The sequence below is a fragment of the Ischnura elegans genome, chromosome 1, assembly GCF_921293095.1.
Source record: "Ischnura elegans chromosome 1, ioIscEleg1.1, whole genome shotgun sequence".
In the NCBI taxonomy this organism is placed as follows: Eukaryota; Metazoa; Arthropoda; class Insecta; order Odonata; family Coenagrionidae; genus Ischnura; species Ischnura elegans.
Genome location: NC_060246.1, coordinates 132816224 through 132829608, shown reverse-complemented (window position 1 = coordinate 132829608; position 13385 = coordinate 132816224). Strand labels below are relative to the sequence as shown.

The 13385-nt window shown below is 42.7% G+C and overlaps 2 protein-coding genes across 3 annotated transcripts in view; one reads left to right on the top strand and one right to left on the bottom strand.

Annotated features, from left to right (window-relative positions):
- LOC124170267 (serine/threonine-protein kinase DCLK1) overlaps positions 1-13385 on the top strand; it is a 282836-nt gene that overhangs the window by 45905 nt on the left and 223546 nt on the right. The window lies entirely within an intron of this gene.
- On the bottom strand, positions 10232-11506 carry LOC124164450. Its single transcript, XM_046541806.1, has one exon. It carries the CDS (start codon positions 11504-11506, stop codon positions 10232-10234), a length of 1275 nt encoding a protein of 424 aa, XP_046397762.1.

Below are 13385 nucleotides of genomic sequence, written 5' to 3'. Positions count from 1 at the left end.
GACGCAGTGAGCAGAGTGTAATTTTACCTTCGACCTATTTGAGGAGGTGAAGAGCTTTCGATTTTTTTTGACAGGGCGACCAACGTCAATCCAGAACTCCCCGTGGCTTTCGGAAATTGGGTTTCAATCCGGGCGAGGTCGCCGCATCCTTGCTACTGTCACGTTTCAATTATTTCGAGACTCTCCCGAAGGAGATGAGCCATCTGATCCGAAATAATTATTATTGAGGTCAGACAGGAATTTGAGCCCGTCAATTATTTTCGCAATTACTGGTTTTTATCAAGGCTGCGAGAATCCATGTCGTCCTTCTGGCCCGTCCTGAGGGCGTGGAAGACGGGAATGTTTTTTATATATTTTCTCATTACAAATACTTCTTATTCTTTTTCAAAATTCAAAACACAATATCTACCGAAGGACCTGATATTCCAAGGATTGTAATGACTGCTTGGAAGAATTACCCAGTTATGCGAGTGGCATAGGAACGCTTCAGTGTGTTCCATAACTTGTCCTCGGGATTGAATGTTTTAGGTGTTCTCCGGTATTGGCTGAGTATGGTTTTTCTCGTGCGCATGTGGGGTTTTGCAGCATATTTTAGAGTTTTGAAAAATTCTCTTATTTATGGAGTGCCTCATGGAGGCCTGTGATAACAATGCAAAGGAGCGACCCAGTTTTTCCCAGCGTATTCAATTCCTCACTCTCGCGGTTGCATTGTACGTCGCGGCAAGAAAATGTCTCATTTGTTTTTCCGAATTCAGTATGCCTCTTATTTTCGTGCTAAGTTTCCATTATTTTAAAAGTGTGCACTTTCGTGCGAGAAACCTGCAGAAGTCATTAGGATCGATAATTCGAGTTTTTGCGTCAGTAGTGACTCCCAAGACTGGCTACATATCTTTTATAGTTCTTTTATTGTCCCTGTCGTATTATCGTCGATAAAAATCGTCCTTTTATTTTTGTCTGGTGGTCACGATAGTCATACCGTAACGTGTAGACGAGAAATTGATCCGAGAAAAGTGGTGAACTAGCTCATATGTGGTCTCCTTCTCATGTTAGAAGTTGGCTTTCGGTGGTTTTGTATGACCTGATCCTCGCAGAACGGAAATCCGCCTAAGTCGCACCTCTTTTTACATGGATTTTTGCTGGCCACATTGGAGCGTCTTTTTTCGAAAATCAATCCGCGGGATTTTGTTCATACCTGGGTTAAACATTGTTATTAGTTTTTCCTATTGAGTGCCATCAAAACGAGTGATTCCCCTTTTTTTCATGAAACTTTTTAGTCGAAATTTGTATGTATTAAATTCATGGAGAGTTCATTTTAAAGGATTTCAGTACTTTCATATTTAATTTAAATGCAATTTTCCCTAAAATCTGTTCGTAATATTAACATTATCCCTTGACACATAGATATACTAGTGAATAAATTGAGGTCACATTCCGTTTTGGTAATTAAATTATTAATTGCTTTGATGATTGATGTGAAAACGCTTCGATTTACGAAAAGTGGGTTCGTATAATAAGACGATGTAAGGTCCTATTACCTACCTGCTCTATGAGTATAATCCTTATTCTAATCTAGTATTCCGCATACTTTTTATTCTAATCTTATGTATTAATACCTATGACGTGTGATTTACGGAAACGATATTCTGGAAGCTCTATGGACGACAATGATAGTATGAATAATTCTAGTGCGCCGATGGAACGGCTCATGGTTAGGTTTAGGAATTTTCCAAAATTCTCTGTATGTAACCAACCCTCGCGTGAGATCACAATCCCTTTCTCTCTTTTTCCATCGTTGGGAGTAAACTTATTGATCATCGTCTTTGCGGTCTACAAGTGGTGGGTCGGGAGGTCTTAATCTCGGCCCGGGGCTAATTTGAGCACCCACTCCCTTCGCGTTTACTTGGAAATCTTGGCGGGGGCGCATAAGTCTTCGACCCCTTTCACCTTCCTCCGCTCGCCTGGTCCCGGAAACACCGGAGGCGCCTTTAGATTAAGTGTCCTTTTTGTTGCTGGCATGATTGCTTTGTTCGATCAAGGGTGAGCTGACTGGGGCACACAATCTTGGAGCTTGGTCTCAGTGCATGGCAAGGTGTGGTAAGCTTGGAATTTTCAGAATTAGATTCTCCTATTCATTTCTTCTTGCAATGGAAAGAGAGAATAAATTGCAAACAAAAATTTTTAGTCAGTATGCGTTACTTGCTACAGTCGATGAGAAATCTCTGGCGAAAATAAATACTAATTTTTAGTAAATGCTTTTCTGATTTTTTTCGCTTCTTGGAATTCTTGAATTTTCTTGTAGGTAAGTCATAGGAATATTGGTGTTGTACGTGTTTTTTAATAGTGTTCTGTATTAGAGATAATTCGTATAAGGAAGGCGCAACTGACGACTCACATAGGTATTAGGATGAAGCCTTAAGTTTTCACTTCCTACCCAAAGACGTTGAAATGGTGGTATGTGGAACTACCGCCGAGAATGCATGTTGTGGGACGTGAAAAAATCTGGGAAAGGCATTTCAGGTAATGCGTAGCGCATCAGAAACTATAATGGCAATTAATTGTATGTACAAAGGATTTAATATTTCTTCCATCGTGCTAATATTGTCTTCCTCACGAGATAAGAAAGCGACTTTCTTTCGAAGCATTCGCTATTGTGTCTATCCCGTTACATTTCGGGAGCCTTACCTTGCATCGTTTCTTGCGAGCCTAATTAATCCCTCCTCTCTGTGTCGCAAACGAACTCGACCCCTCTTTGTACCTGCAAGTGTTAATTTCGTCCTTTCCTCCTCGAAGCACCGTCCCCTCCTGCACCTGTGCCCTTTACTTGGCCGTGACTCTCCTCCAGCCCGAAGCCATGCCACACCTTCCTCCTCGGACCCTTTTCTCCATCACTCCACCTAGTCCTGGACCCTTTGCACCCCCCCCCAAATCCCCCGGAGGGAGGAGGCGGGCGGAATGGGTCTGGGGTTCCTCTCCGAGGTGAGAGGGGGGAGGGATAGGGGGTTGGGCCGAGGGCGTGGTGTTGGGAGGGCACCCCTGGGATGGCGAGGGGTTTGGGTGGGGAGTCGTGGGAATATCGAGCCACGTGAAAACTCCCTCTTCTCCACCTCGTTCCACCACCCCAAAAACTCCTGCTTTCTTCGCCTTCCTCCGCAACTACGGCAGGTTGTAGAAGAACCTCTATTGAGGATAAGCTAATTAAAATTATGAGTGATATACCTAGTGTATACACCTGCGCTATTATAATGTTCCATAATAATAATAAATTTCTGATCGCATTAGAGTAGTGAAGAGTTCCCCTGCTGAGAACCCGTGCTCTTTACATGAACAAACTCTTTGAAAACTGAAGAAAAGTTAATGAAAAAGACAAATAATAATAATAATGGTGATTATTTGTGGCAATGTGGTGGTCAGAGTAGTTTGCAACTATCTCTTTGGGCAACCGACGCCATAAATTAGTTAACGTCGCCGTTTACGTCGTCGTCGTTTACGAGGGTAGCCCTGGAACCTACGCTATGGTGGGTATAATTGAAGGAAATGGGATTTACTCATAAATACGGCATTTTTATCATGCACCTATTTATGCTTTTTATTACTCAATTTCCTTTTGTAATATACTACACTAGTTGGTCGAGGAGTAGCCTGAGGGGTGTTCTTTACACTTAAAGGCTTCATTTTGAAATCGTTGTAATGATATGAATGCAAAATTTTGAAATTGTGATTTGATAGCTCTATTTAATCTAGTTCGATTACTTTCTGTGATTTCAATAAAATCATTATATAACTTAGACAATTTATTTTGACTGAAGGTGACCTTTGTTTGGAAAACGTATATGGCTAAGGGGGATGGTTTGGGGTTTATGCTACGATTTTCAGCGACTGAGAACTAGGACTGAAATGATCACCTAAAACGGTAATGTAGTCAATGCATGAACCCTTAGATTGTCTTCCTTCCTTTGTTCTGTCTACGGCTCACCTCTTTCCAGCGTATCCATGAACCCTGCCTTTTGCGTACCCTTGCACGTCTCTCTTGTGCCCTTCCCTCTTTTCCCTTCTTCTCTTATTTCCCAGCCATCCAAGTCCTCGGCATGTTCTCCTCTCCTCATTCACTGTCCATTCCAAATTTCCCGGCTCTGGTGGTTGCGGTATGACACCTTCGCCTGCCAATCCTGGGTTCGCTGGTTCGAGTCAGAAATGGGTGAATTTTTCACCACCTGGTGGGTAGCTGTATGACACACTGTTTCCTCTATCCCTTGAAATCCTGTTTATAGGTCACACCTATTCGAGTTTCAGAGGGGGAACTATTCAGTAGATTACAGAGATGAAAAATTTTTTATCTGCCTCCTTTAAAATTTTAAATCTGCCTCCTTATGCTGAAATATCTTCGTCTCACTAAAATTTGAGCTCTTAATTTCGTTTTTTCCTCCGTTCAACTAAGATGGTAATTTCCAATTCATTTAATATCATGCCGGTATATCGAATGTCTAGAGGCTCTTTTTATTCTCCTTCCTCCTGTTTTGTGTTACCACGCTGCGCTTCCTATTAGATTTCACGCCAATTTCATCTTGCCTTTCATTTTTAAAGCTTCTAAACTGCCATCAACATCACTCCCTTTGCTCCCAAGAAAATCGAGCAAATATTTGCAAACCCTGCCATATTTTCATTTCATCTTCTATCTCTACCGACGTTGTATCTCCCCTCCCATCTCCCCCTTCCTATATCTTTCAATTTCTGGCTAAGTAGAGTGGAGATTTTCTTGCATAAAATTATGGGCAATGTTTACATTTTTGTCGGCAAATATAATTATTGAAGTTCTTGAAGGTACGAGGGGACATGAAAGATACCGTCTCTGGGTAGAGGAGATTGAATTAAACCTATAGCAAGCGTTGTACATATTTGGTATTTTAAAATGTACGAGGTAGATATGCTTTATAGCTGGACCTAATTGTATTGGTGTAATGTACGTAAATCAATTCCATGGGCTAGTCTTTCTTCTTTGTATGTAGTAGTAGTACCCTGGCGCCGCATTTAAGGGTTTCATTGTGGCATAGGGACAAGGTATTGTAGAATGCAGAGAGTAGGTACTCGAAATTTTGGTATCACAAGGCTTTTTTTTGCATATAAGGGTTTTATAAAATAGGAAATCGATATTCTAGTTTAGAGAGAGCTCGTGAAACTTTTGGGTGCCTCAAGTTTTGAGAGAAAATCCTCGCTTTTTAGCAGTCGCGAATCTTTTGATTCAAGGTCCTGGCCCCCTCTTCCCCCTCTTCTTCCCCACTGCCGTCCGCGTCAGCTGGATTTCGAGGAAAAAAGGAAAAAAAAAGTTCCGTAGGGAGGCACTTGGGGGTTCGCCCTTTGAAAATGGAGAAAAAAGGAGCTCACTTGGAGATGCCAAGAATTCTCAGTTCAATAAGAATCTATCCACTCCGATATCCGATGGAAAAGCGATGGCCGTGTAGGAATGTCTGAACGAGCGTGTACTGTCAAAGGTCAAATAGGTAGCGTTTTAACTTCTTTTACCGATATCAACTTTCGGATTTTATATTTATTTGATCTTCTCTGAAGTTATAATGCGCAAATATCTATTTCGCGCGAGAGTCTATTTACGCCAGGAGAGATGTTTTCATGGGGATAGATTCCTTATTTTACCCTTCGAGTTATCTTCAAATGTAAACTCGCCTTCTGTGGTCGGTTTTCTCACTGCTGCGGTTATGCGTAAGGCGTTTATTTGCATAATTTGTACTTGTGCAAACCGAGCGGCTCGGGGAGTGTTCGAGGGAAGGTGCCGCTTCACGGCTGTACATAATCTATCAAGAAACGTTTCACTTGAACATAAAGTTCGCCGGTCCGAAACTAAATGGGATTTTGCAGTTCCGTGTCTGCAATGGTAAAGTGCCTTTTCGTGTTGGGCATTATTCCGTGCTCCGTATTCCGTGCCTGTTTCATCCCGTTTCCTGAATATTGTATGGGTTCGCTAACCCGAAAATATCGGTTTCTCTAGGACCGCAGTTCCAGTGTGGTGGAAGCTATATTTTGTTGTATTTGGCTGCGAAAAGTTTGCTTGGAGAAAAAATATTCCATCGTGTGAAATTTAGAATTTCTGATCACGGCTTCGTCCATCGACTTCATGTCAATAGTTTTATTTCTGTAGCTAGTGAAGCTGAAAAGAGTAAAAGAATGTTTTTCAATCTCTTTTTTTATCTTTCTTGCTGATTTCATCAAATTTTTACTGAAATTATTTGGAATATGTTATTTCCAAGTTTCTTTTCTCTAATTTCATAGTTTATTTCGTTATTTTAATGGCAATAAAGTTGGATTCCTCAATGCATGTGTATTGGCTGCATATAATTTGGTTATTTGCCGATGATTATGCCGATGTTTAAATACGATGTTTTGATTAAATTTATACGTAATGTTGGAAAAGCTTTGAAAATGGAAGTAGTGATTTCAAGCGTGGTGATCGTGCCCCTCCTGGAGCGAATTAAGAATTTTTTTGTAGAATTATGTCCTCAGAAGTAGAAATTAGTGGTTGCCAGTGGATAAACTTGAAGATATCCTTAATTTATGCTAGATTTTAGTGCGATTGATCAACTTTCTTGCCCTGAGAAGCTCCGCTGACCGCATCGTCAGTCCTAAGTGGTTGGTGTGGTGAGGAAAGGAGAGGGTTTTCGGCCTTCCGCCCTTGCCTTGCCTGAGCCGAGATCGGACGGTTGGTTGGGGAATAGCTGTTGGAGAAGATGGATGGAATGGTTAAGTAAGGACTTGAAGGTGGGCGAGGGGAATTTTGCCCATTCGGTAATCGAGGAAGCGAAAAGTTCGGTGAGGAAGTGGGTATAAAATGGGGGGGGGGGGGCGGGGGGACGAAAAGACCGGAAAATGTGGAAATTTTTCTCAAAAGTGATCCATCGCTTTAGGATATTTTCTAAGGCAAAAACGGAGCACCTGTGCCCGACTTCCGTAGCTAGCAGTCCCAGTACTCTTTTTTGAATTAATTCTTCAGGTAGGCATGGGCCCCTTATTCTCCTCATCTATAAATCTTGTTTTCTCCCTTCCCAAGCATACAGCACTATATCACGGACTGCAGTATCCCCTAGTCCCATGGTTTCCGATTCAGCCACATAACCCACAGTACCCTAATCTCTACGAAAAGTTTCTTCTCTCACTCATCGTGGTGAAGTCGTCCTCGTTCACCATTTCCGTGCACGTATTACATTCTCAGTAATTTTTCTCATATTCCTTAGGCCAGTGGGCTTGTCATCTTTTTTAAGTAATCATTTTTGCCCCTTGTAGCGCTGGACTCCCTATCATACCCATATCTTTTATTTGGGTTACATATTTCCTCATGGTAACCATCAGTATCTTTCCTATTATAATGTATCACTTTTGCTGTGAGTATTATCCTAATATTCTTGCGAATTTGTCAAATTCGTGCTGCTTTACGATAAAATATTAAAGTTAGGAACTGCAATGTAATAATATATCTGATTGCTTTCCCGATCGTAAATGAAGCAATTCGTTTCGCGCATTGGAAACGAGCGAGCCGTATTTATTTGACGAAAAAGCTATGCTTCTCTCTTTTTTTTATATGGAAAGTAGTGATAGTTTCGTAAACTAAGAATTATGTTTTTCGACATGTCGTTGCGTCGTAATTCACGTAGGTATTAAGCTGTTTATTATGTTGAATCCATTCCATTTATTTAGGGCCGAAGTTAAAAAGTACCTATTTAACCACGGATACTTGTCGTCATACTTATCATTAGTGCCGTTCATCGGTTCCATCATCCACATGACTGCAGATAAGTGAGGAAATTTTGTCGACAGAGTCTTACTTCTTTGTCTCTTTTTCATTCCCCATATGAATCATATCGTCCTGTTTTCGCTTGAATTTGATGCTCAAGAGAAATACTTTTTTGTCGACCTGACCTTTACATTAACTTGTCATATCAGTAGATTTCTTGCCCTCCTATAGTAATCTTTGGTGAAGAACTGGCGCCCCTGTCTGAATTTGTGAAGTTCAGCCGTCATCGGCTTAGTTCGGGGTGAGCCCTACCCTTAAGCGCTAAACGCTGTTTTTATTTTAATGGACACCCCAATAAATAAAAGAAGGCATGAAATTGATTTCCTTGTATCGTCGTCGGGTCGATTGGCTCAGTGTCCCGTTTGTTTGTTTTTTAAAATATCAATATTTTTGTATTTTTTTATTGCTCGCGCATCGATTTCTGGTCGCGACATTGCTATATACCTTCCACTTGCCCCCCTCGCCTTTATCCTGAGCGAGAATCCCGAGATAGGGCACGGAGGCGGAAGTGGGAGGGAGGTGGGCCCAGGTCCGCCCTTCAGGAGGAGGTGAGGGGCTCGTCGGCAGCCGTCGGATGCTCTCACGGAATCTTTCATCCGTTTCGGACGGTTCCTCTCTTCGACCGAGAAGAAGACGACCGCGGAGGGAGGGGGCGGTGCACTCTCGCAAGCTTCCGGCCTTCCTTCTTCCACCGCCCTGCAGACACCTACTCTGTGCTCACTTCCCTCCTTCCTCTCCAAGGAATCCAACGAGTCTCCTCTACCTCCCACCTTATCCTGGAAGGAAGCATCACACCCGCTCGCTCGCTCTCTTTCCGTGGCGCATTATACTCATTTTAACCCTAGAAGGGCACACTGGGGTCCAGTGGACCCCAGAAGTTTTTTTCTTTGCTGTAACTTTTGTAATGCACAAAATATTGAAAGCTCATACCAATGTAAATTTCCTTTTATATCTTAGTAAAAGTTTCATGTGTGTGGTGATTTTTTCAACGCGCTTATTGCTTTATAATTTAATGTTGAAAATGGTCTGGGGTCCATTGGACCCCAGTGTGCACTTCATGAAATTTTTTTGAAATTGCGAAAAAAATTAACACATTTGTTTATTGCTTTTTTGCTGCAAATACATTTGTTATAATCGCATTAATACGTTTATAGTAATTAAAATTTCATTTATCATTTTTTATCACTTTGGGATATTTGAGGACATCAACTTTTTTTGTGAAATATCTTGGTTTCCACTTTTGCAAATAATTTAGGAACTTCGGAGTGAAATACGTAGGAACAAACTTCAATGGAATTGATTGTACAGCAATAGTTTTGAACATATATTACTCATAATAGTAAACTATTCATCAAACATTGACGTTTGAAATCATTTGGAGATCGAAAGAGAGAGCGAAATTTGGTTTCGGATCTGCCTGAATCAAAAGGAGCAGCGCGCGACGTCAAAACTCCCCGGCAAGCTTGGGAATTACTGCAGAAAGGTTTCTCGGGTTTTCCACCGGTTGATGTCGTCCATGTCTCCCGACGTTTCGATCTGCGACTTGCTGATCATCCTCAGGGGATCTTCCGAATGCCGTTCTTCAAAAATTTTCAGTATATATACACTCCATCCGAGTTCAGGTGTAACCTGATTGGTTCACGCTTGTTGAGGTTTTCCCGCCATTTTTGTCGTATATAATAGACTTCATTATTGGTCTCCAAGCATTGCTGATTTGGAAACCAGTGTCCCTGTTGAAGTTGTTGCGGTTGACGCGGATCTGAATGGCTTCCTTGATAAGGCGGTCCCAGTAGCCATGTGCTCGGCATAGCAGTTTCGTCTCCTTCCATTGTATGGCATGATCTTCATTGATGCTATGCTCCGCCACTGCAGACTTTTCCGGTTGGGCCAGCCGTAAGTACCTCTGATGTTCCTTCGTTCTGGTTTCAATAGTCCGACTGGTCTCTCCAATGTATTTCTTTCCGCACTCGCATGGAATTTCGTAGACTCCTGGTGTCTTCAGTCCGAGGGGATCCTTTACTCTCACCAGTTGATCCCTGAGCTTTGGAGGTGGTAAATGAATTGTCTTAATATTGTATCTGCCTAGAATGCGTTGTATCTTTCCGGATATTGTGGAGACATAGGGAAGAAAGGCTTTCGCGGTCGGCTCTTCTTGCGGCTCTCTTATGCCGCCAATGGGCTTGTTAAAGGTCCTTTTTAGGGCCTCAGAAATCTGATGTTTGCTATAGCCATTTTTCCGAAACGTAATCTTCAGGTGCTTTATCTCATTCTGGATGCTCTCGTTATCGGGAATCTTCTTCGCTCTGTGCAATAGAGTAGACAACACAGCTTGCTTCTGTGATGGGTGGTGATGACTCTGATTGTTGAGATATAGGTCGGTGTGAGTCGCTTTCCTGTATATGCTGTGTCCCAGGCTTCCATCTTTCTTTTTCTGGATTAGAATGTCGAGGAACGGGAGTTGGCCATTTGTCTCTTTTTTTCCATGGTGAATTTGATGCTCGGATGCTGACTATTCATGTGGGCGAAGAACAGGTCCAGGGCGTCTTTTCCGTGTGGCCAGATCAGGAACGTGTCGTCCACATATCTAAAAAAGCATTTGGGTTTCAGTGGAGCTGAGTTGAGAGCCTGTTTTTCAAAGTTTTCCATGTAAAAATTCGCAATTGCTGGGGATAGCGGCGAACCCATGGCTACACCCTCTGTCTGCTCGTAGAATTGTCCATCGAATGAGAAATAGGTCGAAGTCAGCACATGATGGAAGAGCTTGACTGTGTCAGAGTCGAATCTTTCTGCTAAGAGCCGCATCGTGTCAGCCAATGGTACACAGGTAAACAATGACACCACGTCCAGGCTGACAAGGATGTCAGTCGTGTCCACTCGGATCTCTTTGATGGTCTCGACGAATTCCAGTGAGTTCTTCACATGATGTTCACTTACACCCACATGTGGTGCAAGAATGCCGGTTAGATATTTTGCCAGATTATAGGTTGGCGAACTTATGGCGCTCACGATTGGTCTAAGTGGAACTCCTTCCTTATGGATCTTCGGTAATCCGTAGATTCTGGGAGGCACCGGTGCCTCTGCTCGAAGGTGCCTCGCTGTCTCCAGTGGAATTCCCGCTTCTTTGATGAGCTTAATAGTCTTTCTGCTAATAGAGTCCGTGGGGTCTCGTGGAATTCTCTTGTATGAGTTGTTTGTGAGTAACTCCTTCATCTTCTCTTGATAATCCAATGTTTTCATGAGTACGGTAGCGTTGCCCTTGTCGGCTGGTAAGATGGTTACTGCAGTATTTTTCCGTAAGGATCGCAGAGCAGCTCTTTCTTTAAAACTGATGTTGGACTTGGGCGGCACAGCTTTCTTCAAAGTCATAGATATCTCTGCTCTTATATCTTCTGCGGCGTCATTGGGTAGTTTTCGTACTGCTTGCTCCACTCCACCGATGATGTCGCTGAATGGTATTGATCGTGGTGCCGGTGCAAAGTTCAGGCCCTTGGAGAGAACAGATAAGGTGTCTTCGTCTATCCTCTCGTCGGTGAGATTTATTACCAAGCGGTGGCGATCTGGTTTCGTGTTAGGTTTATTTTTCCTAGGTAGACGCTCGAACTTCTGCTTCAGTCTCTCCGTGTCACGGTTATGCAATGAATCACCCAAGGCTGCGGTGGCCCGATCAACATGCTCCCAGTCAATCAATGGCCAACTCCCGTTCCTCGACATTCTAATCCAGAAAAAGAAAGATGGAAGCCTGGGACACAGCATATACAGGAAAGCGACTCACACCGACCTATATCTCAACAATCAGAGTCATCACCACCCATCACAGAAGCAAGCTGTGTTGTCTACTCTATTGCACAGAGCGAAGAAGATTCCCGATAACGAGAGCATCCAGAATGAGATAAAGCACCTGAAGATTACGTTTCGGAAAAATGGCTATAGCAAACATCAGATTTCTGAGGCCCTAAAAAGGACCTTTAACAAGCCCATTGGCGGCATAAGAGAGCCGCAAGAAGAGCCGACCGCGAAAGCCTTTCTTCCCTATGTCTCCACAATATCCGGAAAGATACAACGCATTCTAGGCAGATACAATATTAAGACAATTCATTTACCACCTCCAAAGCTCAGGGATCAACTGGTGAGAGTAAAGGATCCCCTCGGACTGAAGACACCAGGAGTCTACGAAATTCCATGCGAGTGCGGAAAGAAATACATTGGAGAGACCAGTCGGACTATTGAAACCAGAACGAAGGAACATCAGAGGTACTTACGGCTGGCCCAACCGGAAAAGTCTGCAGTGGCGGAGCATAGCATCAATGAAGATCATGCCATACAATGGAAGGAGACGAAACTGCTATGCCGAGCACATGGCTACTGGGACCGCCTTATCAAGGAAGCCATTCAGATCCGCGTCAACCGCAACAACTTCAACAGGGACACTGGTTTCCAAATCAGCAATGCTTGGAGACCAATAATGAAGTCTATTATATACGACAAAAATGGCGGGAAAACCTCAACAAGCGTGAACCAATCAGGTTACACCTGAACTCGGATGGAGTGTATATATACTGAAAATTTTTGAAGAACGGCATTCGGAAGATCCCCTGAGGATGATCAGCAAGTCGCAGATCGAAACGTCGGGAGACATGGACGACATCAACCGGTGGAAAACCCGAGAAACCTTTCTGCAACTGATACGTTGGGAATTACTGTTGGATAGCGCTTTACGAAATAAAATAATGACGCACACAAATGAGGAAATACAACGGCAGCGTCAAAATGTCACAATTCCTCAATCGTGCCACGGTGATGTAGATGTTGAGGAGATTGAGGCTTTTTTTGGACTTCCATATTTTTCTGGGGTGCAGAAGACGTGCCACACAAATTTGTATGAACTGTGGTCAACTGAGTTTGGATCTACGTTGTATCAATGCACCATGTCTCTTCACCGATTCCTGTTTTTGCTGTCAACCTTGCGTTTTGATCATAAAAACACGAGAATGCAGCGCAGAACGATCGATAAATTTGCGCCACTTCGTGAAATTTGGGAAGGGTTTGTAGATAATTACCAGAAATGTTACACTCCTCATGAGTATTGTACAGTAGATGAACAACTTCTCGGTTTTTGAGGCCGTTGCCCCTTTCGGATATGTATGAAAGGAAAGCCAGATAAGTATGGCATAAAAATTGTAATGATGAATGATGCAAAATCGTTTTACATGGTAAATGCCTATCCTTACATAGGAAAAGTAGTTACCAAACCAGATGAAACTGTTCCGACATATTATGTACGGACATTGTCAACACCAATTCATGGCACGAATAGAAATATTACGTGCGACAATCGGTTCACTTCTGTTGAGCTTGTAAAGAAGATGCTAAAAGATTATTCAATAACGATGGTGGGCACCATTCGTAAAAACAAGCGCCAAATTCCAGTGGATTTAATAAGAAGCTGTTGTTCAATCTTCACGATTTGCCTTTGACCCTGACATGACCCTGGTGTCTTTCACACCGAAAAGAAATAAAATAGCGCCTTTGTTGCCATCTTTTCATTTGGATGGAGCTATAAATGAAGACAATGGAAAGCCCGACATTATTT